This window comes from Balaenoptera physalus (assembly GCF_965194825.1).
Source record: "Balaenoptera physalus genome assembly, chromosome: 13".
In the NCBI taxonomy this organism is placed as follows: domain Eukaryota; kingdom Metazoa; phylum Chordata; class Mammalia; order Artiodactyla; family Balaenopteridae; genus Balaenoptera; species Balaenoptera physalus.
In genome coordinates, this window is record NC_138892.1 from 104,183,103 (window position 1) to 104,210,524 (window position 27,422).

General features: G+C 42.7%; 1 protein-coding gene across 7 annotated transcripts; it reads right to left on the minus strand.

Moving 5' to 3' along the window:
* Positions 1-13: 13 nt before the first annotated feature.
* TIGAR (TP53 induced glycolysis regulatory phosphatase) lies at positions 14-27,149 on the minus strand. Of its 7 annotated transcripts, none has more exons than XM_082421258.1 (6): positions 26,994-27,149; positions 18,702-18,739; positions 15,064-15,185; positions 6,381-6,458; positions 2,948-3,058; positions 14-2,052 (listed from the first exon to the last, which is right to left on the minus strand). In XM_082421258.1, the coding sequence occupies exons 1-6, from the start codon at positions 27,023-27,025 to the stop codon at positions 1,624-1,626; spliced, it is 810 nt and encodes a 269-aa protein (XP_082277384.1). In that variant the 5' UTR covers positions 27,026-27,149; the 3' UTR covers positions 14-1,623. The 7 variants fall into 7 exon arrangements, with proteins under 7 accessions (XP_082277384.1, XP_082277382.1, XP_082277383.1 ...); XM_082421256.1 differs by having other exon boundaries at positions 2,948-3,085; XM_082421257.1 differs by having other exon boundaries at positions 6,381-6,476.
* Between the last annotated feature and the right edge of the window lie 273 nt (positions 27,150-27,422).

The window sequence follows — 27,422 nt, forward strand, 5'->3', positions numbered from 1 at the left end:
ACGGAAATGTCCATTGATATGAGAATAAAGAAATAAAAGGTACTACATTTATTTTGTACAATACAGTGGTTACAAGTAACCAGATCTGTCTATACATACCAATATGGAGCCCCAAGGTACATGTAATAAGTGAAAATACAGAATACAGACAGCTTGATATTTTGTACATTTTAAAAACACCCGAACAATACCGTTGTTCCCTTATGACACTAGGTGGCCAGGTGAAGGGTGGATGATTGTACAGACTGGCGGTGCTGGCTGCCTCTGTAGAGAACAGGAGGAAACAGGACAGCGACAGCTGCTTAAAGGAGCTTGGCTTACAGCGCAATGTGTTACTTCTTTTTAAGAAAAAAGGGGGGGAATATTACTTCTGGATGGCGGGGATGTGGACGTTTATGATCTGTCCTTTTTGGTTACTTTCCAGCTTCTCGTCTGCAGTGAACTTCCTCTGTGCTCGACCACGTGCTCTGCTCCAGTAGTGGCACGAACACGGGCAGCGCTGGACACACTAAGGACGGCATGATCCTGAACTTGAAATACGACCACACGTGATTTTAGCCTTAACTGACAGCCTCAGTCCTACCCTCTTGTGAGCTGAGACTCACAGCATTCATCAACGTGATCATTTAAAGGCAAACTGCATGGAAAACACGTTCTCCATTTACATGAGGGCCTCAGAGCGACCCATCTTTTGTACAGAATTAAGGTAACCAAACTCCCTTTTCTCCAGTGCCATCTGGTGGAAAGGAGAGGAAACCTCATCTGTACCTTCCACAAAAAAACCACGGTTCTTTTCAGTGAAGCCTCTTTTATTCTGGGGCTACTGTGAAGCAGCCGTTTACTTTCTTTAGCGCCATCTTCAAACTAAATTCTTCAGCCTACAGGTTAGATAAGAAAGATCTGCTCTCTTCTCTTCCTCTGCTCAGATTCCTGCTTTAAAAATTCTGTAATCAGATGATGCTTCTTCCTCACGAGACTATTCTGCAACCACAATCCACATTCATCTGCATCTCAAACCCTCCAGAGGAAACAATTCCAACAGTTGATTTCTGTATTAAACATCTAGTGTCGTTTGCTTTTACATAAACTATGACGGCAAGCATTTCTCCTTTAAAGGACTTTTTGAATATAACATATTTTCACATAAGTATGGAGTGGCAATTACAAATAGTTCCCTCTTCCAAGAACTGGATGAGACAGTAAAAAAGAAAACATACAGTATCTTACCAAGAGCCAATAAAAGAGGCTAGATTTTTCAGACATTAAAGAAAAATACCAAAAACACCAGGATATTAAAAAAGCAAAAAAACCCATAGTAACAGGATTATTGATCCCCCAATTTGCAATACTGAGTTCCTTCATCCATTTACAATCCAGAGATGTCACCGAGCAGGGCGGTAAAATTACCCTGGAAAATTCCAACTGTACTCACAAAAAAGAAGTCAATTCCCGATGGTTTTCCATTAGTGTTTCATGTGGCCCTGATTCCATTCGAGCTTTACAACCTGCTATAACGGACAGCTTTTTAACCGTTTCCAAGTCTGCATTAGCAGAGAGTGGAAATAAAGTCAAAGGCACTCCCTCAGAGGCTCACATTTTTTAGATTTCGATGCAGATTTAAATTTAGTGAGTTTTGGTCACCCCGGTCAGGTGGCCCTGTAGGTTCACACACACACACTGGGTGGTTGGTTTCACTTCTCCTTTCTCAAAGTTTATGATAAAGACACTCATCCCTGTATTGGGGCTGACTGATGTGAGTTCGGACCTGCTCAGGGTCACTGGGAAGGAACACTTAAGGTCGGTCAGGAAATAATCCAACAGGCTTCTCATGTAGGCGCCGTGACTCACAACTAAGACACTGGCCACTAACCCTGGAGCGCCGCTGTCCGAATGAAACTTGGAGGCACAGTTTTTCCCTAAAGGAAATATCTCTGCCAAAGAACTTTCCAGACAGTCGCTCGGGGCTTCTTGGGAAAACTGTTCATTCTGACCTGCTTCTTTCAGGATCAGCTGACAAAGAAATTCAAAGAAGTCTTTTCCACGCATTTTCACCTACAAGGAAAGAAAAAAAAAAGGTGAAATAAAGTGACATTAATGACTGTTTTAAGACATAAACAGAACTGAGTTTTTCTACACGTCATACGTCTACACGTCAGTGACTACAGAAGCAGATGAAACGCTGTGTTTCTATTCATTCAATCAGTGCTTCCACAGACACTGGTAAGTAAGCGCCCACCTTATTTCTGGACCCATGAAAGCATTTTGGGGACAAAGGTGAGTAAGATAACAATGACTAATTCCTGACTTCAAAGCACTCAGAGTCTAGCTGGGGGAATCTACAAGCAAACAGAAGCCCATAAAACAGCAGGAAACTAGGAATACCTAGGGAAACTGCAGCCGGCACTTCCGTTCAATCAGAACAACAAGGATAAAAAGCCTTCCCTCACTAAACTAATACAAAGTCTTTACAAGAAAATTATGAAAATTAAAAATGGGGGGGGGGGAATCACCAATAACACAACTCAAAAGCAGAACACTCCAGAGCAATGCAAGCAGGGCTACGATGTCACCTAGAGCGGCAGGCGCAGGAGAGGCCTGATGGTCTTGCCACGCAAGTTGCCGGGTTTTGCCCACCATCCCGCTGGCCAGCACCATGCCTGCTTCACCGACTCCACTGCCACTGCGAAGGTTACTGCTCCCTTTTCAAGGAGTTTTCTTAACAGACCCATCTAATAACGCATTTCCTCAAATCCATTATCGGTAATGACTTAAGAGAAAGACAGGACAGCTTAAAAGGGGAAAAAATGGTATGATGCAGAGTTGTTTTGTGAACCAAACAACTTCCAAACTGCTTAGCTACAATTCAGAAACATCTTCGAGTCAAGATTGCAGCTTCTTTGACACTGGCACGCTCACGGACGCGGCGACTTTCCCCAGGGCTACGTACCTGGTCCAAGGTCTCTCCTCCGGGCGGTGTGAACACAGGGCACTCCTGCCCAGCTGCTTTGGCCATGGCCCTTAGCTCACTCAGCGGCCAGCCTTCTGCAACCCCGTATTTCTGCAATGATCCAACAGACAAAAAGGCCTCAAAGGAATTTGCAATACAACAACTAAGTACATGTTTATGGCAAATTCGGAACAATCATTCTGGGGATAAGCTTAGATTTCCTTGGTTTACTGTATCCTATCTCCTCGGAGAAAATGCAGACCCAGATCCATGTGACTTCAAAGCTCATTAGCTTTTTAGATTCATAAAAATTGAGTCTTAGCAAAGGACACGCAAGTCACAAAGGAAATGCAAATGGCCAATAAACATAGGAAATCTACCTCACTAGGAATCCAGAGTGTGAAAACTAAAATGACACCTTTCATAAGTTATTAAATCAGAAGACCACAGAGATCACTAATAGCCAGTGTTGATGTGGGAAAAACTCTCTCCTAGATCATTCATGGGAGTATAAATTGGCACAGATTTTCTGGAAGGAAATGTAGCAATACATACAAAAGTCCTTTTAAAAAGTACACACTCAGCAATTCCATTTCTAGGAAATGTATGAGATATGTGTGTGAAGGATCAACTACAAAGATGTTTATATTTTAACATTATTTACATCAGTGGAAAATCTAGTCACAACCTAGATGTCCTAAACTAGGTCAGTAGTAGCTTGGTTAAACACATGATGCAATAGCAATATCTTAAGAATACAAGAGACATTAATTATGTGATCATATTGATGTGCATTTATGGGCACTGAAAAACACAGTACGTGAGACAAGCCAGTTAAAAAACAATGCATAGAGTAGGATTTCATTTCGAAAAACATATACACAAACAGATAGACAGACAGATAAAAACAGACAAGAAGGAAAAAGTCAGGAGCACACATACCAAAATATTCAGTGTTTGTGTGTGGTAGAAATTTTAATTGTATTTTTTTCCAAAGTGTTCTTAGTTTTAATTCCCTACAATGACAATGGATTACTTGTATAAGAAAATATTGAAAGAGACAAATGGTCACTTATGGTTTGCACTGATGATGCCAAAAGATTCTAACACCACCATCAGATAAGAAATCCAAAAGTGAAATATTACTTTTTTATAAGAATACATGCACACTTTACCAGCTGCTCTTCCAATCTTCAAGCCCAATTTCTTACACTCTTAATTATATCTGGAGCAACCTAACTATTACAAAGAGGGCCATTAAAAGCCAACAGTTGCTTTGTTTTCACAGGAGTGGAAACAGCCATTTGCTGAATACTCCAAACGCTTTGCTGGGCAGTTAGGAGGAGAGGACGGGCGGCTGCACAGCTCCCACCCTTGCTGAGACCACGGGGTAGTGGGGATACCAAGCAACTGCAAGTGGAAAAGTGCCGACATGGAGAGAGACTGACAGATATGGCAGGGATGTCTAATCTGGACTCGGGAAACCACCGAGGGCCAAAGCCTCTGGCGAGTGGAAGCTGGCCAGGCCTGGGAGCAAGCATTCCAGGCAGAGTGGAGGACAGATGCGGAGGTTCAGTGAGCACAGAGCACGGGGTGTTCGGGAGACTCCGGAAAGAGGCTGAGAGGCGTGTGACCAGTGGTCCAGAGCACGGACTCCAGGCCCAGAGGCCTCAGTGTGAATCTGAACTCTGCCACGAATGAGCTCTGGGACCCTGGGCCTGGACTTGACCTCCATGTGCCTCGGTTTCTGCTTCTGTAAAACGGGGGTTAAGAAATAAGGTTTCTACATCTTCCCGGCACCGGGGTCCTTGTGAAGATGAACAAGCCCGCGGCTCTTGGAACAGCGGCGGGATGCGGTGAGCACGGCGCCAGTGCCCACGCGTGCGACCGCTAAACCCAGGCACCGAGCACCCGGCAAGAGGCAGGAGACAACAGCTCAGACCCCGCAGCTCCCGAGAGCCGGGTCAGAGTTATGACAGCTCCTGAGGGTAGAAGAGAAGCAGTGAACCCGCTTACACAGGGGTGTGGCAACCAGATTTTGCAAAGATTGCTCTGGCTGCAGCGTGCAGATCAGACTGGAAAAGCGGGGAGCAAGTCAGAAAGCAGGAGAATCACCCTCAGTGACCCAGGCGACAGAGGGTGCCGAGCGGCGGGAGGAGAGCGGCGGGAGGAGGGCAGCGGGGGTCGCGCGGAGGAATGACGCGTTCGGGAACTACTCAGAGGCGGCGCGGACAAGACAAGGACAGGACGTGCAGAGCGACAGACAGGGAAGGGCCGGCAGGAGGGTTTCAGCCACCGCGGGGAGCAGGGCCGTGTGGAGAGGGGAGCGCGTTCCACTGGGCGGATGCGGCCGCGGGGCAGCTGAGCCACAGGCAGCTCGGTGTGTGTGCGCAGCTCAGGGAAGGGCCACGGACCGAAATCACTGGAGAGGGTGAAGTTACTCAGGAGAGAGCACGATGGAGAAGGGATGGCCCAGCCGACGACAACGCTTTCTCCTTCACGTGGTGACGGGCCCCGTGCAGCGTTCCACTGAACTCAGGACATCTTCTTCTTTTAATCTATTCAGCGTTAGTTTTGGGGATAGGTGTCGTTTTCGTTTTGTTTTGGCCGCGCTTTATTTTATTTTATTTTTTTTGGCCACAAAGCACGGCTTGCGGGATCTTAGTTTCCCAACCAGGGATTGCACCCGCGCCCTCAGTGGTGATAGCGTGGAGTCCTAACCACTGGACCGCCAGGGAGCTCCCAGGACATTTTTCTTGAACAACGTTCGAGCACTGGTTCCTGGGCACAGAGTGAGCCTTTCCAGGGAGCGCTCGTGCTGCAGCTCTAGTCTACATGCTGAGCTATTACAGTGAACACACGCAGGTTATGAAAAGCAGCTCTGTGAAGACGCCCTGGCCACGCTGCTACGCTTCTCTCCAGGGGTAGAGGAAACCACAGGGCTGGCAGGAGAGCAAGCAGCTTACAGGCCAGCGTTATAGAGTGCACCAAAAACACTGCTCGAGGAGGAGACTTGGGGCCAAATCTCAGATCCGAAATTGCCGTCTTTTAGCTAAATCACAGTTTCAGGAAGATTCATTTCTGGTAAAGTATATAAAGTTGGCATAAAGAAGTCTATTCATGCTTATAATTATGGGGTAGGATTAGGAGACTGGGAAGAGAACTTTTCACCTTTAATTTTAAACTCTTCTGTACTAAGTTCTCACAAGTATGCCTTGCTTTTATAATTTAAGATACCTCTTTCCTATGATTTTAATAATCAAAGAAGACACTATTTATGAGAGTAAGTAACAGTAACTGCCACACAGTAGATTCTTCATGTAATAGCTGATATCACATCCCTAGCAGGTAGGCATTTAATTTCTAGCCATGGGATAAACTGAGTTGGTTTATTGATAATTTATGGTAAAAGAACAATATGTAAGTTACTTACCCTTTCTCGAAGTCTTGAATCATACTTTACTGTCATATCTTTGCAAAATTTGCTCTTCTCCAAAATTCCATGCACGGTCTGCAAATCAAAAGACAACTATCTCTTTTCTCATAAAAATAATCATTCTTGGGGAATTCCCTGGCGGTCCAGTGGTTAGGACTCTGCACTTCCACTGCAGGGGGGCCTGGGTTCGATCCCTGGTCGGGGAACTGAGATCCCACAAGCTGCACACGCAGCCAAAAAAAATATCATCCTGGGAGTGTTCACGATGGTAGCATAGGAAGACACTGAACTCACCTCCTCCCAAGGACAAGGAAAACCCCATAAGGCTAACAGCAGATTTTCCAGTAGAAACCTTACAGGCCAGAAGGAAGTGGCATAACATATTCAAAGTGCTGAGAATTCCAACTAAGAATCTTTTCTCTACCCAGCAAGGTTATTCAGAATTGAAGAAGAGATCAAGAGTTTCCCAGAAACAAAGCTAAAGGAGTTCGTCACCACTAAACCAACCCTAGAAAGAAAGAAATATTAAGGGGGGAATGCCCTGGTGGCGCAGTGGTTAAGAATACACCTGCCAATGCAGGGGACATGGGTTCGAGCCCTGGTCCAGGAAGATCCCACATGACCCGGAGCAACTGAGCCTGTGCACCACAACTACTGAGCCTACACTCTAGAGCCTGCGAGCCATGACTACTGAGTCCACACACCTAGAGCCCGTGCTCGGCAACAAGAGAAGCCACCGCCATGAGAAGCCCATGCACCACAATGAAGAGTAGCCCCTGCTCACCTCAACTAGAGGAAGCCCACACACAGCAATGGAGACCCAATGCAGCCAAAAATAAATAAATAATTAAATTTATTTTTTTAAAAAAAGAAATATTAAGGGGACTTCTTTAAGCTGAAAAGAAATGGCACTAATTAATAATAAGAAAACATATGAAAGCAAAAATCTCACTGGAAAAGGTAAATAATATAATAAAGGTAGTAGATCAATCACTTATAAAACAAAGATGAAGGCTGAAAGACAAAAGCAGTAAAATTACAATAATTAGTTAAGGGATGCATAAAATAGAAAGATGTAAAATGTGTCATAAAAAGTATAAAGCATGGCAGGGAGGAGTGAAAAGCTAGTTTGAGAATGTGTTCAAATTTAAGTTGCTACCAACTTAAAACAGGCTACTACTTATATAGGATGTCATATGTGAACCTCATAGTAACCACAAAGAAAAAATTTACACTAAATACACAAAAGAAAATGAAAAAGGAATCTAAACATAACGCTAAAGAAAACCACCAAACCACAAGGGAAGAGAGAAAGAGAAGAAAGGAGCAGAGAGGAACTACAGAAATAGCCAGAAAACAATTAACAAAATGGCAAGAAGTACACACCTCGCAATAATTACTTTAAAGCTAACTCAACTAAATATGCCAATCAAAGATACAGAGTGGCTGAATAGATTTAAAAAAAAAAAAAAGAGCCATTTATGGGCTGCCTACAAGTGACTCACTTGAGAACAAAGGACACACATAGACTATAAAAAGATGGGAAAAGATATTCCATGCAACCAGGAATGAAAAGAAAGCTGGAGTGGCTACACTCATATCAGACAAAGTAGACTTTAAAACAAAGATTGTAATAAAAGACAAAGAGAGCATTACATGATAAAGGGGTCAATCTAACAAGAAGATATAATTTTATAAATGTATATGCACCCAACACAGGAGCACCAAGATATTTAAAGCAAATATTAACGGACTTAAAGAGAGAAACTGAGAGCAATACAATAATAGTAGGGGACTTTAGCACCCCACTTACACAAATAGGTAGGTCATCCAGACAGAAAATCAGTAACATCAGTCTTAAATAATGGATTAATACATATAAACAGAACACTCCATCCAAAAGGAGCAAAATATCATTCTTAAATGCACATGGAACATTCTCCAGGATAGATCACCTATTAGGTCACAAAACAAGTCTCAATAAATTCAAGAATACTGAAATCATAACAAGCACCTTCTCTGACCACAACTGTATGAAACTAGAAATCAAGTACAAGGAGAAAAAAAAAAACAGGAAAAACCACAAAAATGTGGAGGTGAAACAACATGCTACTGAACAACCAATGGATCATCGAAGAAATCAAAGGAGAAATCAAAAAATACCTAGAGACAAATGAGAACAGAAATACGACATACCAAAATCTATGGGATGCAGCAAAAAGCAGTTCTGAGAGAAGTTCATAGCAATACAGGTCTACCTTATGAAATAAGAAAAACCCCAAATGATCTAACTTTACACCTAAAGGAACTAGGAAAAAAAAAAGAACAAAGTCCAAAATTAATAGACAAAAGGAAATAATAAAGATCAGAGTGGAAATAAATAAAATAGAGACTAAAAATAATAGGAAAAATATCAACGAAAATAAGGGCTGGTTCTTTGAAAAGAGAAACAAAACCGACAAACCTATAGCCAGACTCACCAAGAGAAAAGAGAGAGGGCCCAAATAAATAAAATCAGAGGAAAGAGGAGAGGCTCCAACTGAAAACACAGAAATACAAAGGATTGTACGAGACTACTACAAACAGTTATATGCCAACAGATTGAACAACCTAGAAGAAATGGATAAATTCCTAGAAATTTCAATGCTTTTAAGACTAAATCATTAAGAAATAAAATATATGAATAGACTGATTACTAGTAAGGAGACTGAATCCGTAATCTAAACTCTTCCAACAAACAAAAGCCCAGGACCAGATGGCTTCACTAACCACCTGGAACGCTACAAAACATTCAAAGATTCAATACCTAACCTTCTTGAAATCTTCCCAAAAACTGAAGAGGAGGGAAATCTTCCAAACACATTATACAAACCTAGAATTACCCCTGATACCAAAACCAGACAAGGACATCACAGAAAGAATTATGGCCAGTATTCCTGAAGAACATAAGATGCAAAAACCCTCAACAAGATATTAGCAAACCAAATCCAACAATACATTAAAAGGACCATAAACCATGATCAAGTGGGATTTATTCCAGGGATGCAAGGATGGTTCAACATATGCAATCAACTAACATGGTACACCATATTAACAAACTGAAGGATAAAAATCACATGATCATTTCAATAGATGCAGAAAAAGCATTTGACAAAATTCAACACCCATTTATGATAAAAAAAAAAAAACCTCTCAACCAAGTGGGTATAGAGGGAACATACCTCAACATAATAAAGGCCATATATGACAAGGCCACAGCTAGCATCATGCTCAATGGTGAAAAGCTGAAAGCTTTTCCTCTAAGATCAGGAACAAGACAAGGATGCCCACCATCACACTTTTATTCAATATAGTTTTGGAAGTCCTAGTCACAGCAATTAGGAAAGAAAGAGAAATTAAAGGCATCCAAATTGGAAAGGAAAAAGTAAAAATGTCACTGTTTGCAGACGACATGATACTATATGCAGAAAATCCTAAATACTCCATCAAAATACTATTAGAATAAATGAATTCAGTAAAGTCACAGGATACAAAATTAATATACAGAAATCTATGGTGTTTCTGCACACTAATTAGTGAACTATCAGAAAGAGAAATTAAGAAAATAGTCCCATTTACAACTGCATCAACAAGAATAAAATACCTAGGAATAAATTTAACCAAGGAGGTGAAACCTGTACACTGAACACTATGACACTGATGAAAAAAACTGAAGACACAAATAAATGCAAAGATATTCTGTGTTCATGGACTGGAAGAACTAATATTGTTAAAATGTCCACACTACCCAAAGCAATCTAGATTTGATGCAATCCCTATCAAAATTCCAGTGGCGATATTTCACAGAACTAGAACAAATGATTCTAAAATTTGTACAGAATCTCAAAAGATTCCGAATAGCCAAAGCAATCTTAAGAAAGAACAAAGCTGGAGGAATCACGCTCCCTGATTTCAAACTATACTATAAAGCTACAGCAATCAAAACGGTATGGTACTGTCACAAAAACAGACACATTGATAAATGGAATAAAATAGACAGCCCAAAAATAAACCCTCGTATATATGGACAATTAATTTACAACAAAGGAGCAAAGAACACACAATGGAGGAAGGACAGTCTCTTCAGCAAATGGTGTTGGGAAAACCAAGCAGCTACATGCAAAAGAAGAGACTACACTACTATCTTATACCCGACACAAAAGTTAACCCAAAATGGATTAAAGACTTGAATGTAAGGTCTGAAACCATAAAGGTCCTAGAAGAAAACATAGGCAGTAACTTCACTGGCATTAGTATTTGCGATGTTTTTGTAGATCTGACTCTAAAGACAAGGGAGAAAAATAAACAAGTGGGACTACATTAAGCTAAAAAGCTTCTGCATAGCAAAGGAAACCATCATCAAAATGAGAGCAACCTACTGAATGACAGAAGATAACTGTAAATCATGTATCTAAGGGATTAATATCCAAAATATACAGATGATCCTTGACTATGGGTTTGAACTGCACAGGTCCACGTATCCATGGATTTTTAAAAACACACATTACAGTACAGTACGACACGATCCTCAGATGTGGAACCGTGGATACACGGGGCTGACTGCAAAGCTACATGCAGATTTTTGACTGCAAGGAGGGTGGGGGCCCCGAAGCCACACACTGTTCAAGGGTCAACTGTATAAAGCTGCGTGCCACAACTACTGAAGCCTGAGCGCCTAGAGCCCGTGGTCCGCAACAAGAGTAGCCCCTGCTCACCACAACTAGAGAAAGCCAGGGTGCAGCAACAAAGACCCAACGCAGCCAATAAATAAATAAATAAATAAATGGCTTGTTTCCGTAAATAACATTTTATTAGAACTCAGCCGTTTATGTATCATTTATGGCTGCTTTCACAGTACAACGGCAGAGTTCACAATTGTGACACAGACCATACAGCCCACAAAACTTCAAATTTAACTAACTAGCCCTTTACAGAAAAAGGTTCTAGTTCATTAGTTCTCCGTTCAGGTGTGTCTAAACTGGTTTTAAACCCATCCGTTGAATATTAATTTCAGTTATCTTTTCAGTTCTAGAATTTGCATTTGGTTCTTGTTTGTAATTTCCAGTTCTCTGCTGAAATTCTCCATGTCATTTTTATCTGTGCATTCAATGATTATTTTAAAGGCTACATCTGATAACTCCAGATACCGGATAACTCCTGTGGCTCTTTCTGCTGCCTTTTATTTTTGCTAATTTTTGTTCATGTTTCCTTCTCTCACTGTGTACCTGGTTACTCTGACAAGAGACACTGTATTTGCCAAACGGTAGAAATAATTAAAGTCCGTAGTCTGCCTTGTTTTTTAACTCCCTTCCAAAAATCAGACACTGTTTTACATCATCAATATTTGTTTATATTTACCTATACCTGTACCAATTTCTTTTGCTCACTATTCTTTTCTGAATCTCAGACATCTCTTCTGGAATTACTTTCCTTCTTCAATTATCCTTTGAAAGTTTCTTTCTAGCTTGTTTGTCTGAAATGTCTTCACTTCACCTATTCTCTAGAAAATGTTTTGCTGTATAAAACTCTAGATTAATCTTTATTATCTCTCAGCACATCAAATTATTGTTGATATTGACACATTTGTTGATAGTCTGATATTGGTCTTTAATGGATAATGTTTTTTCCTTCATAGTCTTTGGAGTTTTGCAATATTGCTGTAAGTGTAGATGTGTGGGTTTCTTTTTTTAATTCTGACCGGGATATTTTTACACTTTCTGGATCTGATATTTTGCTATCTTTCAATAATTCTGTAGTTTATTAACTGTGACCTCTTCGAATATTGCCTCTTTCCCATTCTCTCTGATACTTCCTCTCGAAAGACAACAGACCTTCTCATCACATCCTTCTGTCTTAGTCTTATTTTTAATCTATTTATCACACTGTGCTACACTTCAGTTGCTATCTTACATTTATCTATAAGCAAATGACCATTTCAGCTATATCTAGTCTATAATTTAGTACAGCCACTGAGGTTTTCATTTTTGGATCAACTTTTCCCATATTTTAAGTAAATTTTATTGAAGTATATTTCAAGCGTACAGGTCACTGAGTTGTGACAGATCTAAGTACCGCCAAAATCAAGACAGAGAAGAAGTCTATCGGCCGAAATGATTCCTTCGTGCCCTTGCCAGCCAATGCCTCCCACTCCTGGCCCCCGGCCCGCACTACCTGCTTCATGTGTTCTAGAGTCTCATGTAAGTGGAATCACACAGTCTGCACTCCTCCACATCTGCCTGCTTTTGCTCAGACACTCTCCTGGGGACTCCTCTGTGCTGCTGATGTATTCCACTGTACGAATACACCGTGTTCATTTCTCCATTCACCTACTGATCAACACGTGGGTTGTTTCCACTCTCTGCCTATTACAAATAAAGTTGTCATAAAACATTTGTGTACAAGTCTTTGTGTGGACATATATTCTTACTTCTCTTGGATAAATTTCTGGGATTGAAACTGTTGGATCACACAGTTAGTGTATGTTCAACTTTCAAACTGTTTTCCAAAGTAGCTGTTCCACTTTACATTCTCACCAGCAACGTCTTGAGTTCTAGTTGTTCCACATCCCTTATCTTTCTAATTTTAGCCATGCACACGTTGTGTAATGGTATCTTACTGTGGTTTTAATATGCGTTTCTGTCACGATCAATTATGCTGAGCACCTTCTCATCTGTTTACTGGCTTTCCCCATATCTCACTTTGTAAAGCACCTGGTCAAATTCAAATCTTTTGCCAGTTTTAAAGTGGGCTATTTGTCTAATTACTGAGTTGGAAGAATCGTATCTATTTATACAGCTAAGAGATATATATTGATCATACATACATATGTGTCAGATATATACACATGTATTACATACATGTGACACATGTTTACAATTTTCTCCCAATCTGTGTCTTGTTTATGCTTTGTTCCAAGATGCCTTTATAAAGATTTTTCCCGTTTCCTTATAGAATTTTCATAGATTTAGCTTTTAGATTTGTTCTATGAACACCTGCAAGTTGGTTTTTGTGGACTGTGTGAGGTAAGAGTCACATGTCGTGCTTTTCTGCATGGATGGTCCATTGTTTCAACACCCTTTATTGAAAAGACCACCGTTTCGACCACGGAATTACCTTGGCATCTGTGTCAAACGCCAATTGACCAGAAAGACTAAACGAAAACAACTGACCATATAAGTGTGGGTCCCTCAACTTGTGCTTGAAAGAAAAAGTCTTTACTTTGCCTTAATTTTTGAAAGTACTTTCACTGGGTATGTATTTGGAGATTGCTGAGTCATTATTTCTTCAAACTCTATCTTTTTACATTCACACTCACCCTCACCCTTCTCCCCGCTTCCCTTCTGAGACTTCAACTACATGTATATTGCACTGCTTGATACTGCCCTCCACGTCACTGAGACTCTTCACTTTCCCTTCTTAGTCTTTTTTCTTTCCACAGGTAATTTTGGAATGTTCAGTTTCCACGTCTTCATGCTCACTGACGTCTTCTTCTACAGTGTCTAACCTACTGTTAATCCCACCCTATGAAATTTTCATTTCAGAATACTGCATTTTTCACCTCTAGAAGATGAAATTTGGTTCTGCTGTCTCCTACTTCTCACCTCATGCTCCTCTGAGGACAGTTTAGCCTCACTATTAAGGTGTAATATGCTCTCTGTATCCAGCAAAGCCTCCACTTGTGCTGGTGGGAATTCTGACTCCCCACCCTGTGTGAGCCCCAGGAATCGAGTGGACGACCGCCCGCCAGTGACCTCTTCCCTCCCGCCCGAAGCCGTGTTTCCTGCTCTCATGCAGTTTCAGCCACACGTGTGCAGATTAACCAACCGTCCAACAAAGAATCACGGGGACCCCTACACATCTGTCTGCAGAGCTTTCTCTGTGCAGCTCTCCAGCACTCTTCCCCACCAATTTTAGTTACTTAAACTCCCCAAATTCCAAGCTTTGTCCCCTCAATCACTGAGACCACCGTCCTCTATTTGGCTTCTTCTGCCAGAGTCTGGGAATTGCTTCAGCTGGAAAACCAGGACGATCGAGGGCTCACCTGTTTTGTTTCACTTCATTCGGGGATCGCAGCCCACGCTGCCTGAAGTCCAATGTCTGAAAACAGTTGCTTCACAGATTTTGTCCTGTTTGCTAGTTGTTTATGGGGGGAGGCTACATTCCAACCCTGTTGTTCCCCCACGGTTGCCACAAAAGCCTCCTTCCACCGAGCTTTTAGAAGTTGATTTGGTTCTTTCTTAAATCTCTGGGATCATTTTTATAGTAATCTGTTCCTTAAAGGTATTTCACACGTCTTTTATTTCTTTAGAGTAACATAGTTGTTTTTCAAACTGTATCTGGATTCTAAAATCTGACATCTCTGTGGTGTTTCCACTGGCTCTCTCTCACGACACCTTCTTTGCCTTTTTATAGGCCTTTTGTTAGACATTTTCCCCAAGCTACTCTAACTTAAAAACTACCACAATAAAACAAAGCACAAAAGTAAAATGAAGGGAAAAGAAGTAAGTTCTGTCAGGGAGAGGAGGGCTGGGGGTGATGTCTTGTGCAAGTTAATTCCCTGCGGACTCTGGCAGCAAATGTTTCAAGGTTACAACTGCTGAGACTTTTGACTCATCAGCCTCAGCCTTGACTCTAAGCTCACCTGCTTTGTCCTCATGAGGTCACTGGAGAAAACGTGAGTAAACTTCACATTATTAAGAAATATACCAGCAGCAGCTGCTTGTTTAAATCCAGTTTCTGAAAGAGGCTCATCTATTCCTTGTCCTGTGGTATTAAGAGAAAGAACAGTAACATTCAAATATATGTATATATATATGGGATGCAATAAAAATCACACCTAAGAGAATATAAAGAGCATTTATCTATATTTTATTAAAAGATTTCCTTGGGTACTTTTCCACATAACTTTTCAGAGAACTGAAAGCAAGCAAAATTAAGCTAGGATCCTGTAAAGGCTCTTCTGTATCTCCCAGAAGAAGGTTTGCCTGGCGAGAACTGGGTAATGGGGAGGCTGTCCCAAGCTCTCCCCCCTCACATCGCCCGTCACTTCACCACGTGTTTTATTAATGCTGCCCCCAACCTTACGTTTTCACCTCAGCTGCGGCATTTGGGTAGTCGGATCATCACCTAGAAAAGTTTTCCTTCTTTATCTCCATTGTTTGAATTCAGTAACGTTCAGTATTGCAAGTCATTCTCAATAAAAGCTGACAAGTCTTCTACTGATTTAGAGCGAATAACAGGTCAGCCAATGACTCAACACACAGGAAAATAATCTGTCATGAATGAGAGTCGGCAGAAACAACAAGTAACAGATTTGGAACCACTAATACGTCAGACGTGTGAATCAGCAGAGACTGTAAACTGAGTCACAAAAATAAGCGACAAAAAGCGATCAAAAACCAGATAGCTTTCTAAAAGAACCAGACAGATCTTTTAACAATGAAAAATGGAATTGCTGAGGAGGGAAAAAAAAAACATCTCTCAGTGGATAAAAGGAGATTCATTAAGCTGAGAAGCTTCACGAACCGGAAGGCAGGGCTGAAGCTGTCCCCTGGCACAGACACGAGGAGATGGAGCACATCACAGATGTGTTAGAGACACGGAGAAAGGACGAGGATTCCTAAGTACCTCAGTGGGAACTCCAGAAAGACAAGAGAGAAAATGGAGAACAGAAATGAGGGAAGACATAAAACTACAGATGAAGGAAACACGACATACACCAAGAAGGATAAATCACTAAAAAAAAAAAAGTACCTTCCTAGATTTAGTAAGAGAAACTGTAGAATACCAAAATAAAACACAAAGACTTTAAAAGCAGTTACAGAGAAAGACAGATACCCACCGTGGGACACCATTTGGATGAGAGAAGACTTCTGAAGCCAAAAAGCAGCAGATAAATAGCTCCCAAGAGCTAAGGGAATGTGAGTCTAGAACTGACTGGACTAAAAAAGACTGAGGAGAATAAAAACAGAATTGTCTGCAATAGAATCGACTGAAACTATCTTTACCACAAGCTGATTTACACAAGAGGACTTTTCAAAAAAGACGTTTCAGGAATGAAGGTCTGAGACGCAAAAGAAACGGTCAGGAGAGAAACTGGCAAATACAGATGTCAACCTAAACAAACACTAAGGAACAAATTAAATAATAATGCCTACATTGCATGGTTAAAAAAAGACAGGACTGAGATACTAAATGGCAGCACATACTTTGTATTTTTCAGGAGAGATGATATTTCTCTTACACTTGGTTAGGCACAAATGGTAAAGATATAAAGGCAACCATCAAAAGGATAGAGATGGCTCATTTCGAGGCCAGTAGGGAAAGTAAGAGTGGGTTGGATAAAGAAAAGGAAAAGAAAAGCAGGCACCTGAGATGTAAAGGTGAGTGAGAAGGAAAGGACTAGATAAAGAAGGGAGAAAAGAACCACAAAGGAAAAGTCCAAACACACCAGAAACCAGAGTCAATGTGGACAGACCACTCTCACCAGTTAACAGAAAGACTGTATTTTTTTTTTTTTTTAAAAAGAATCAAAATCAGCTGCCTACCATTTACAAGGTAACACTTAGGACATCAGTACACAGTAGGGTTGAACGGAAAGGGATAGGAAAATATATACCAGGCAAATCCCAACCCCAAAGAGCCGGAGTTGCCATATCACTCTCAGAAATGCAGACTTTATGACAAAAGTCTTAGTAAGGATTGTGAAGATCACTATAAACAATCAGTGTTCCCATTCACCAGGAAGATAGAGCAATTTTAAAACTTGTATGTGCCTAACAAATTAGCCTCTAGCTGTATAAAAGCAGAACACATAAAGCACAAGTTGACAGAACTTCAGGTGTTAAAGGATAAGCTGGCCATCACAGTGGGAAATCCAACATATCTCACTCATAAACTGACCCTTAGGTCATACAGGCAAATGAGTAAATTTACAAAATTAGTAAAGTATGGAAGATTTGAACAACAAAACCAAGGTTAAGTATCTGATATAGAACTCCACACCCAACAATTAGAAAACAGATTTTTTCTCAAACATACAGTAGTAGGTTTATAAAAACTGACCACGCTAACCAATTTCAAAGACGTATTATCAAATAAACCATATTGTCAGAACACAAAGCAATGACACTGGAAGTCAATCACAAAAGATGAAGAACAAAACCCAAAAGCCCACTCATTTGGAAATTTAAAAAACAGTTCTAAATAACTCATGGGTCAATGAAGAAATCATAACAGAAATTTAAGATACTTGGTGCTGAATACTTATCAGATTACGACAAATCAAAACTGCAGGTATGTGACAAAAAAATGGTACTTAGAAACATATAAGGCTTGAGGGTTTTAAAAAAAATTAAAAGGAGGCTATAACTTAAAGAACTAAGCATCTAACTTCCAAAGTTAGGAAAACACAAAACAGACCTACAAAACAGGTGTGAACATGAAAATTTTATTCATGTTTTACCGTCAGCTTCGAATGAAATGAGACAAAGGAGCAGGGCCCACGGACAAGGCGGACAAGGCGGTAGGGGATGTGAGCCCAGAGGATGCTCTGGGTGGGGTCCAGGTCAATGGGAAATAGAGGTGCGTTTAATTATCAGACTGGTTTCCAGAAGAGGGAGGCAAGCACACGGGGTATGAAAATCAGCTTCTGCAAACCCCAGATGTCCCTAACCCCAAAATATAAAACTAAATGCTTGTATAATCCAAGCAGAGAAATAGCATGTCTAGCTGAAAGATATTCTTTAAAAGCCAGACCAGCTGGATCACAGGGAGATTAAAAGATCTGAACCCAAATTAACAGAACAAGGCAGGGGGCAGGGGAGAGTCTATTCAGAATAAAGTAACAACCCCATGTGAGAACAGGAATTCTCTTTTTAAACCATTTCTTTGTTACTACTAAAAATAATATAAGTATCTTAGCAGAAAAATACCATTAACAGCAGCCAGTAAATTTCTGTTTCCAAATATGAAATCATTTAAAATCCTGGCAGATGTATTTTAAGACAACTAGACTCAATATAACTCCTTAATCAGCTTTGAAGCTGCCCACAAACAACTTGGAGCACTGTTCTTTACATCTAATTCACTCAAGAGACTTACTTCTCTTGCTTACCATCTGCTCTGATCATATTTCTGTGACCATGATGATTTAATTCCGTAATCCCAGTTCACAGCCCAGAGCGGCCCCCGTCCACCCTACCCCACCGGATCTGATTAACCCATATTTCACATTAACACTAACAGAGAGAGCTAAAATAAGAGTCAGAGCATACCAACCTTGAAGGATTTTCTCCTTGTTAAGTCTTGTTTCTCCACTAAAACAGGGAGGGAAAAAAGCCTTTATTACCAAATTAGGTTATTTTTGAAATGAGAAAAAAAAAAATCAGCAACAAAAGGTAATGATACTTGTAAAGACAGCATATTGTACATACGTCAGAATCTAACCTGTAAAGATAAAATTTATTCTAAACTACTATCTGCAATCATCTATTCTATGTACCTAATCGATAAGCTAAAATTTCAAATTGCCCCAAATTAAAATGTATAGATCAACAACCTTAAGTGAACTGAAGGTAGAAAATACTATTTTAAAAGTAGTATATGTACGTATAAAAAATTTTTGTTAAATAATCTTAAATATGTTGACCAAAACTACTCCCACAGGCATCAGGACCAAAACACGACAGCTGGTCCATCCGTCCGTCCGCTGGGCTGAGCGGACAGGCGCGAGGGACCGAGAGCGGAGCGCAGAGCTGCAGACCCCGGCCCTGCCTCCTCAGTCCTGGAGCGCTCAAGCTGCTCCACTTTGCAACACCGAGCAATTACAAAAGCAAACCCAACCCATTCTGAAGCAACCGGGAGAGCGAAGGGGGGAAGTGGTGTCGCAAAGCAACTGGATTGAGGCTGGAGGGGGAAGGTGCGGGTGAGGGCACCTGGACCAGACCAGACGACAGAGTGCACCCACAATGAAAGCAGTCGTCAAATGCACAGAAAGCTCTCCGGGAGGACCCCGCAGACACTTCTCCGAGCTCTTTTTATGTGATGAGACTGAACCCAGAGATGCTCGAGACCGGCATCTCCTGGAGGTGGGAGCTGGCGTGTGCTGTGCGGACACTGGACAGAGAACTGGAAACGGTGGGGGGAAACACCCCACAGGCCTCTTCAGATGCAGTTATTGCCTCATCTGGAATCAACTGTCTCCACAGCCCACGTCCACACCCTTCCATGTCGGTGAGAGGTGAAAATCCGTGAGGGGAAACCTCGCTGCCATCGATCGGGCCCAGGAACAAGACTGCTCCCGGCGCTACACTCACCAGCTGGGTTAAGCTCAATGCCTCAGCTTCCTCATCTGTAAAATGGGGATAATAAATGGTCCCAACCTCACAAGATTCTCGGGATGATTGGGTGAACACAGGTAAAGCATCCAGAACACTGCTTAGCTTTAGGAAGCACTCAGTAGTTGTATTTATAAGTCATTTTTGGACAGACTATAGAGATATCAAAGACTTAATGCATTTTTAATCTTTTAAAAATTATGAAATAAATAGTAAATAATATAATGATAAAGCCAGCAGCCACATTACACCACCCAAGTTAACAGATCACTGCCAGCCTCCAGGACCCCGTCCCTGTCCATCACGATGTACCTCCTCCCCAGTGGGTCCAGGACCCCGTCCCTGTCCATCACAATGTCCTCCCTCCCCAGTGGATCCCCTGCCAGGACCTTTGCCTGCGCAAGTGCTCACTTTTCCTCTTCGCTTTCCTGCCCATGTGCAGCATAGATTAGTTCGCCTGTTGTTGAACTTTACAATGACTTGCTTCTTACTCTATGTGGTTTTCTGTGTTGCTTCTTTTGTTCAACATTTTGGGAGATACACCAATGCTGCTGAGTGTGGCCGCACTTGATTCTCGTTTTTACTGTGTAAACTCCACTGTAAGCATGTACTACAATGCGGTACGTGGTCCCCTGGGACAGACACTTAGGCTGCTTCCAGCTCCGGGCTGCACTGCCATGAACAGGTTTGTTCGGAGCGCAGCAGGCTCTCTAGGGCAGTGGTTCTCAACAGCATGGTCCCTGGACCGTCATCACTGGCACTGCCTGGAAACTCACTGGAAATGCAGCGTCCTAGGCCCCACGTGCCCCCAGACACACTGCATCAGGAACTCCGAGGTGGCGGCCCCGCAGTCTGTTTTCATAAAACCGCCAAGTGGTGCTGATGCATGCTCACGTTTGAGATCCACTCAAGGACTGGTAAACAAGTCTTTCTGCGAACCAAGTTCTGTTGCAATACAGTCATACCCATACGTCTATTTATTGTTTATGACTGTTTTCACACTCTAATGGTGGAAATGATCAGTTCAGACAGACCATGTGGCCTGCAAAGCCTAAACTATTCACTCTCAGGGGTCTGTTGAGCCCTGCCTAGCGACCTACACCCAGCACTGGAACTGCGGGGCCATGATGCATCCAGCTTTACTCGCTAACCCAAAGCGGCTACACCAACCGCTACCGCTCTGCAGCGTTCCACACCCTCACCATCACGTGACAGCTTTCAATTTGTGCCAAAATGGCACCTGAACACTTTACCTCACCTTGACTTGAATTGGTATTTCCCTGATTACCATGAAGGCTCATCACCCCTGCTTTGTTTTTTACGTGAAGCACTAGTTTAAAAAGAAAAATATCTCACGTGGGATTGATTCACTCAGATCCACAAAGGAATGCCATCAGACCTTAGTCAGAATCACAAACTCAGGTCTCTGCCTGGAACCTTGCCCCTCGTTTATAAAAACAGTTGTTTTTCAACCTCACCTAGAGCACAGGTTCTCAAACTTGAGTGTGTCTCAGAATCCCCTAGGGATCTTATGAAAACAGAGACCGCTGGACCTGGCCGAAGTGCTCTCATTCTTCAAGACCCAACACAGCCAGATGGCTCCTTGAAGTAGCCTTCCCTCTCCAGCACCATTCCCTACCGCCCCATCCCATTTAACTACCCCAACTCTGTGCTCCCATTTTTCCCAGCACTACTATAGTTAGTTACCTTCTGTACTATGCTAGTTAACTTTTGTAGTCATGCATCTATCCTGGTCCCAGTTCCTTAAAAGGCACGGCCAGAGGCTGCATCACCCTAACATGCCTGGTACCTGGAGAGAATCCTGGGAAATAACAGAACCTCAGTGTACATGCTCTTTGGATGGAGGGTCATCTGGAAATATCCACCAAAATGACAAGTCTGTTTACCCTTTGATCCAGCAGCCCTATTACTGGAAATGCTTGCATTCATCTAGATTTAAAAGAATATCTGCTACAGTATATTTCTAACAGCAAAAGATGGTAAATAACGTAAATCCCCTTTAGCAGGGAACCCGTTACCTTAACAAATAAACAGTGGGATATCTACCTGATGGAATTCAATGCAGCTGTGTTTGCTGGAGAGTGATTTATGTAAAGAGATGGAAAAATCACCAAGACATATTCAGCAGAAAAAGCAAGGTACAGAATAATATACAAAGATTGCTAGCTTTTTAGAAAGGCAGGACAGGGACTTCCCTGGTGGTGCAGTGGTTAAGAATCCGCCTGCCAATGCAGGGAACACAGGTTCGAGCCCTGGTCCGGGAAGATCCCACATGCCGCGGAGCAACTAAGCCCGTGCGCCACAACTACTGAGCCTATGCTCTAGAGCCTGCGAGCCACAACTACTGAGTCCACGTGCCACAACTACTGAAGCCTGCACGCCTAGAGCCCGTGCTCCGCAACAAGAGAAGCCACCGCAAGGAGAAGCCCGAGCACTGCAACAAAGACCCAACGCAGCCAAAATAATTTTTAAAAATAGAAAGAAAAAGAAAGGCGGGACACAAGAGTAAACGTTTGCATCTGCATGAGAGATGCCGGGAGGACGCAGAGGCTGTGGTCACCTGCAGGGTGAGAGGACAGAAGACTCAGGAGAACTGTTCTGATTTCTAAACATGTGGACGTAGTGGCTTAAAAAATATACGACAAGTGAGTGAAATTACACAGCACTACTAGCCACTCACTTGCCAGTATTATCATTCTTGAGGTGAGTATTAATAAAAGATGTCTTGTAGCATTCCAAAACCCATTCAGAATCATATGAAATGGATATGAAAGAGATTAAGCTCTACGGTTCAGATGAACAAAGCATCCGGGGAAGTGATGGGGAAGGCATTGCTTCTCATACGGAAAACAGTTCCCAAACACTGGATCCACTTCCTGTCTGTCTCAGCCTCACAGTCCTGCTGAGACCAAGAATAAAAGGGCTGTGCTTCACTTCTGTACGAGTGACGTCCTCTTTAGACAATGGCTTTGTAACCAATTCAATTACCAGCAAAATTCAAAGAACGCCTCCCTGACCCCCAATCCCATATTTACTTTTATACGGGAACCTCAGAAGGTTTGGCCCACTTACTGTGGATCACAAGCTCTCTCGCTCATTGTACAAATTTAAAATCAAGGGTGAGAAGAAATTTAATAATTACGCCAGACCAGGTCTTTATAAATCACACAAATGATTTGCCAAGATGATAACTTTTTGTATGCTTACTGAAAAGGTAACTCAAGATTTTAACTTAATCCCAATAGCTGATTTGATCAAGGATTCAGAATAAAACATTATATCATCAAAATGTCATCCTATTAAAAATCAGAATCCCAGTACTTCAATAATTTGAAACAGTACTGCCCCAGCATCTCACCAATTTCAGCGAAAGGAGAAAAAATAGCTATAACATAATAAAAGATTTCCTTTAGCTATAAGTCAGTAGAGACTGCTACAGACATCACTGCATTATTAATAATCACTAGTGTTCTACTGGGCATTTTTTGCTTTCAAATCACTTTATAAACATTATAGTGTAAGAATCTAGAAAGAGAATTTATTTCCAAAAACGTGCACAAATATTTAGTCTTACAGCTTTTATCAGCTTTTTCGAGAGGTCTGTACAAATCCTTGAAGCAACTGTTTAGTTTGTTTGGGGAGCGGGGAAGAAAAGTGGGTGGCTAAAAGGTTTAATATTAAGCTACTTCCCTAACCAAAGCTTGGCTTGTAGCAGTGGCAGGGAAGGTAAGGGGAGTGGAAAGGTCAGAGGAATATATTTTAAAGGAGTCAGGAATAACAGCACTCATTTTCAAAACCTGCAGTGTGATTCAGTTCCAAGAGAGACACCCGACTCTGCGAGAACGCAAACACTTAGGCCCAGAAGTCAAGTCCTAGGACCGGCCATTTAAAGGCCTACAAATACGCACCATTTATTTTGTGGATTATCATGCTGTTCTTCCCTTAAAGAGACATGGTATTTTGTTAGTTCTGGTTTGTATTCTATAGCGTTTCTCTAGAAATCGTATAGAAAGCTTGATTTCCCAATCACATCCTTTTAAATAATTCAAACTCCACGGACCAGTACTCGGTTTGCTGCAGCAGAGACAAATCATGGGAAGTCAGTATATATTTGGGGCAAGTTTTCAAAATAGATACGCTTTGGTGTACACAGGAATGGAGTGTACTCACCTGGTATTTAAGCATGAATATACAGCTTTATCCTAATTCCTCTACACCAATTAATTCATTTGAAAATGAATTAATAATTTGAAAACATAGAAGATTTCAAGCGCTAGTAACATGGAGAGTTACACTGGATGGTCTGGGGGCAAAAATGTAAAATACTCAATTCATGACATATTTTTGTCTATATGTAGATTAGGCCTAGTTGCATAGGCTCTCCCAGTTAATCAACCCTACTCCCAGAAAACAAATATCCCAGTAACATAACAATTACATGCATCTTGATAAAAGTTTACAGATGATCGAATATTCACTTGGCCTGCTTTATTAACACACAGAACAATGCCTAGCGTTCAAGAAGACTAAGTGCCGACAGAGGCAGAGTCAGAAAAACCAATCAGTTTTGCTGTCAATACCTACACTGATTCATCATCTTTAAGTAGTTAAAAGTAAAGGAAATATAGTTTGTAAAAATGTTTAAAGAGCTAGCTATAAAAACGGAAGTGAAATGGGGTGGTTTTGCAGGCAACCAACTGCAAACTCCTACAAAGAACCTTTCAAGGGAACTAGGGCCTTCGATGTGCCCTGTGGGTGATGGCAGTGCCGACCTGCTTGTACTGAGGTTTCCAACCATGCTGCTCTAAGGCCACCAGAAGCTACCGCTCAATCAGATTAGTAGACTGGAAGTTTGAAAGGTGGGGTATTCTGTTCCAAAAATGATACAACTGGCACTCTCCCTTTCAAGTATGACGATGAAGATCAACACACAGATGGTAACAGCACAGATTCATAAAGGATTTGGTTCAACTTAAAGAAACTGCATTTATAAAGTTTTCTTGCATTATCCAAAAATTATCCAACTCTTAAAACACACTGATCACGCTCTCGGTTTCAAAGCATTTGACAGAGTCGGGTAATAGGAAACTCAAGGTAAATTCCCAATATTATGCTCAATGATTCAATCTTGCTGATTCCAGTAAGAGTCATGACATTGAACTCTGGTGATTATCAATCAAGTTTGAAATTGTTTCTTTTCCTGAAAGAATCATCAATTTTTAGCTCTGAGAACTCTGAAGGAGAAAACTAACCCTATCAATTATTTCAACACTTCCTTTGCACTTTCCCATGAATAAAACAGAGCAAAGTAAACAATTCTTATCACTCTTCATGGTTGTATCACAGGAAATAAAAAGTAGCCTCTGAAATGGCTGATGATAGTCAAGCAATCTACAAACACTAGGTTTTAACTCTGTAAAATAGGAGGCAGAAGGGCATAGTATATAGTTAAGAGGATGGGCCGCAGTCCTGCTGCCTTGGTTTAAACGCCACCGCCCCAACTTGTCATGTGACAATAAGCAAGTCACATGCCCTCTGTGTCTGTTCCCTCACTGGCAAATTGAGAAGCCAGTCTTCACCTCACCAGATTGCTGTCAGAATTTAATTACAACAGTGCCTGGCACAAACTAATTTATTAAGACTTATTTTTAAAATAATTCCTCACAGGAATTCTATGAGGAATCCATTTAAAAAATGAAGCCCTTTTTAAGAAGCAGGGAGGGGATAAAATCCGCACTCATGTAACTATTGTCTATTAAGAAACTAAATAGGGATCATCTTGTTTTTCAAGGGGTGGTTTTGCCCAGATTTTCTACGACTTCTGAGTGGCAATTATATGCCAGGCACTGGGTCAAGGCATCCAGAAACTTTAGAGGAAAGGGCAATCAAGACTCTAATTCCTGTTCTGCTACTGCCTAGCTGTATGACCTTAAGAAGGTCACACGATGGTCATAAAGCCTTCTATAAAATGGAGAGGGGTGGGGTGGAGAGAGAGGAGCTCGATTTCTAGCTCAGTCATTAAAATCCTGTGAATCCTAACAGGACAACTTCAGATGGTTGCCAAGATAATCTTCCTATAAGAACAGGACAATAAAAAGATAGCGGCTAAAGGCAGCTTGACAAGGTTAGACCATATTGCTGCTCTCCACAAGCTCCACGATGTCAAAAACGGCATCTTAGTAACCTGTAACCCTGTAACCCTTAGTTACCTGCTGACACACAGCACCCACTCAGAATGCTGGTCCCATTAACCATACACACAAATTGGAGGACTCACTGCATTTGTATCAGAGCTGTCCTTACAGAAACAAAAGTTATTTAATTCTCAGATATATTTCTCTCCTCCACTGTGCTATACTCTTCACCTTTCTGACATTTCATTATCACACGAACCCAGTGAAGTGGGTGGGTCTTATCACTACCCCCATTTTATAAATCAGGAAACTGAGGTCGTAGAGATTAAGTCGGTAAAAGGAAGCCCGTGTTACAAGGCTCCTAGCTGCAGCCCAGATTCTAACCTACGTCGATCTTTCTCGAAAAATCTGTGCTCCTGACCTCCCTGAATTTCACCTCCCGTTAACACCGGGCTAAGAAGAGTCGAGAAGGAAAGAGGAAGAGACGTAAAGACTTGTCAGCATTTAGCTCCCTGTAACGTTATATGATAAACATATTTATTCGGGGCGATGCAGGCGGCTGAGAGCAGGGCGAGGCCCCCTGTCCTCCCCCAGCGACAGAAGGTCTGCGGAGAAGCGAATCTCAGACACAGGCCTGGGGGGCCGAGGGGACCGAGGGGACAGGGACGGAGCCGGCGCAGAGCCTGCAGCGGAAACGTCGGCCCCGGACCAGTCACTCTGCAGACCCTGGGGACCGGCCGGGGGCAAACGCGGGGCCCAGGAGGTGCGGCGACAGGGCTGTCTCTTCCGCTTCAGCTGCCAACCGGCGGCGGGGGCCCTTGACACTCACTCCTCCCGACCTCCCTGTCCCCATCGAACGCGGGACCGCTGCCATCTGACACCTGGCTTCCCGCTCAGCGTCGCTGGGGCAGGAGGGCCGGAAGGGGGTAACTCATGGGAAACACCTAGAAATCGCCAGGTCGAGCCTCGGAGGAGCAAATGGGACGGGCAGGGCGGGGCGGGTGCAGATCTTCGGTCCCCCCGCCCAGCCCGCAACACTCCACGGAGGGGAAAGGGCAGCCCGCGCCGGCCATACTCACTGCCGGACCACGGTCAGAGCGAAGCGCGTCATCCCGCCGGCGCCGGGACAGAGCGAAGCAAAGGCCGCGCGCGCCGCCCGAACAGTCACCGCACTCCACACAAGCCGCCCGGCACTGCGCCTGCCGCACCCCGCCGCTTCCGCACCCCGCCACCGGCCGGCTCCGCTGCCATAGGCCGAGGCGGCCTCCACGTCACCCCCGGACGGCCAATCAGGGCGGCCGGGGGCCGGCAGGTCGCGGAGACTGATGCGCGGCGAGGCCCCGCCCACGGCCGTGGCGCGTGCGCCCCTGCGCGCCGGCCCGTGATTGGTGCGCGGCAGGTGCGGCGGCCCCGCCCCGGGCCGGGAGGCGGGGCGTGCCTGGGGAAACCCGGTCCTGGAGGCTACGAGCTGCAAAGGGGTCGCCGCTCCGATTAGGGTTGGTCTGATT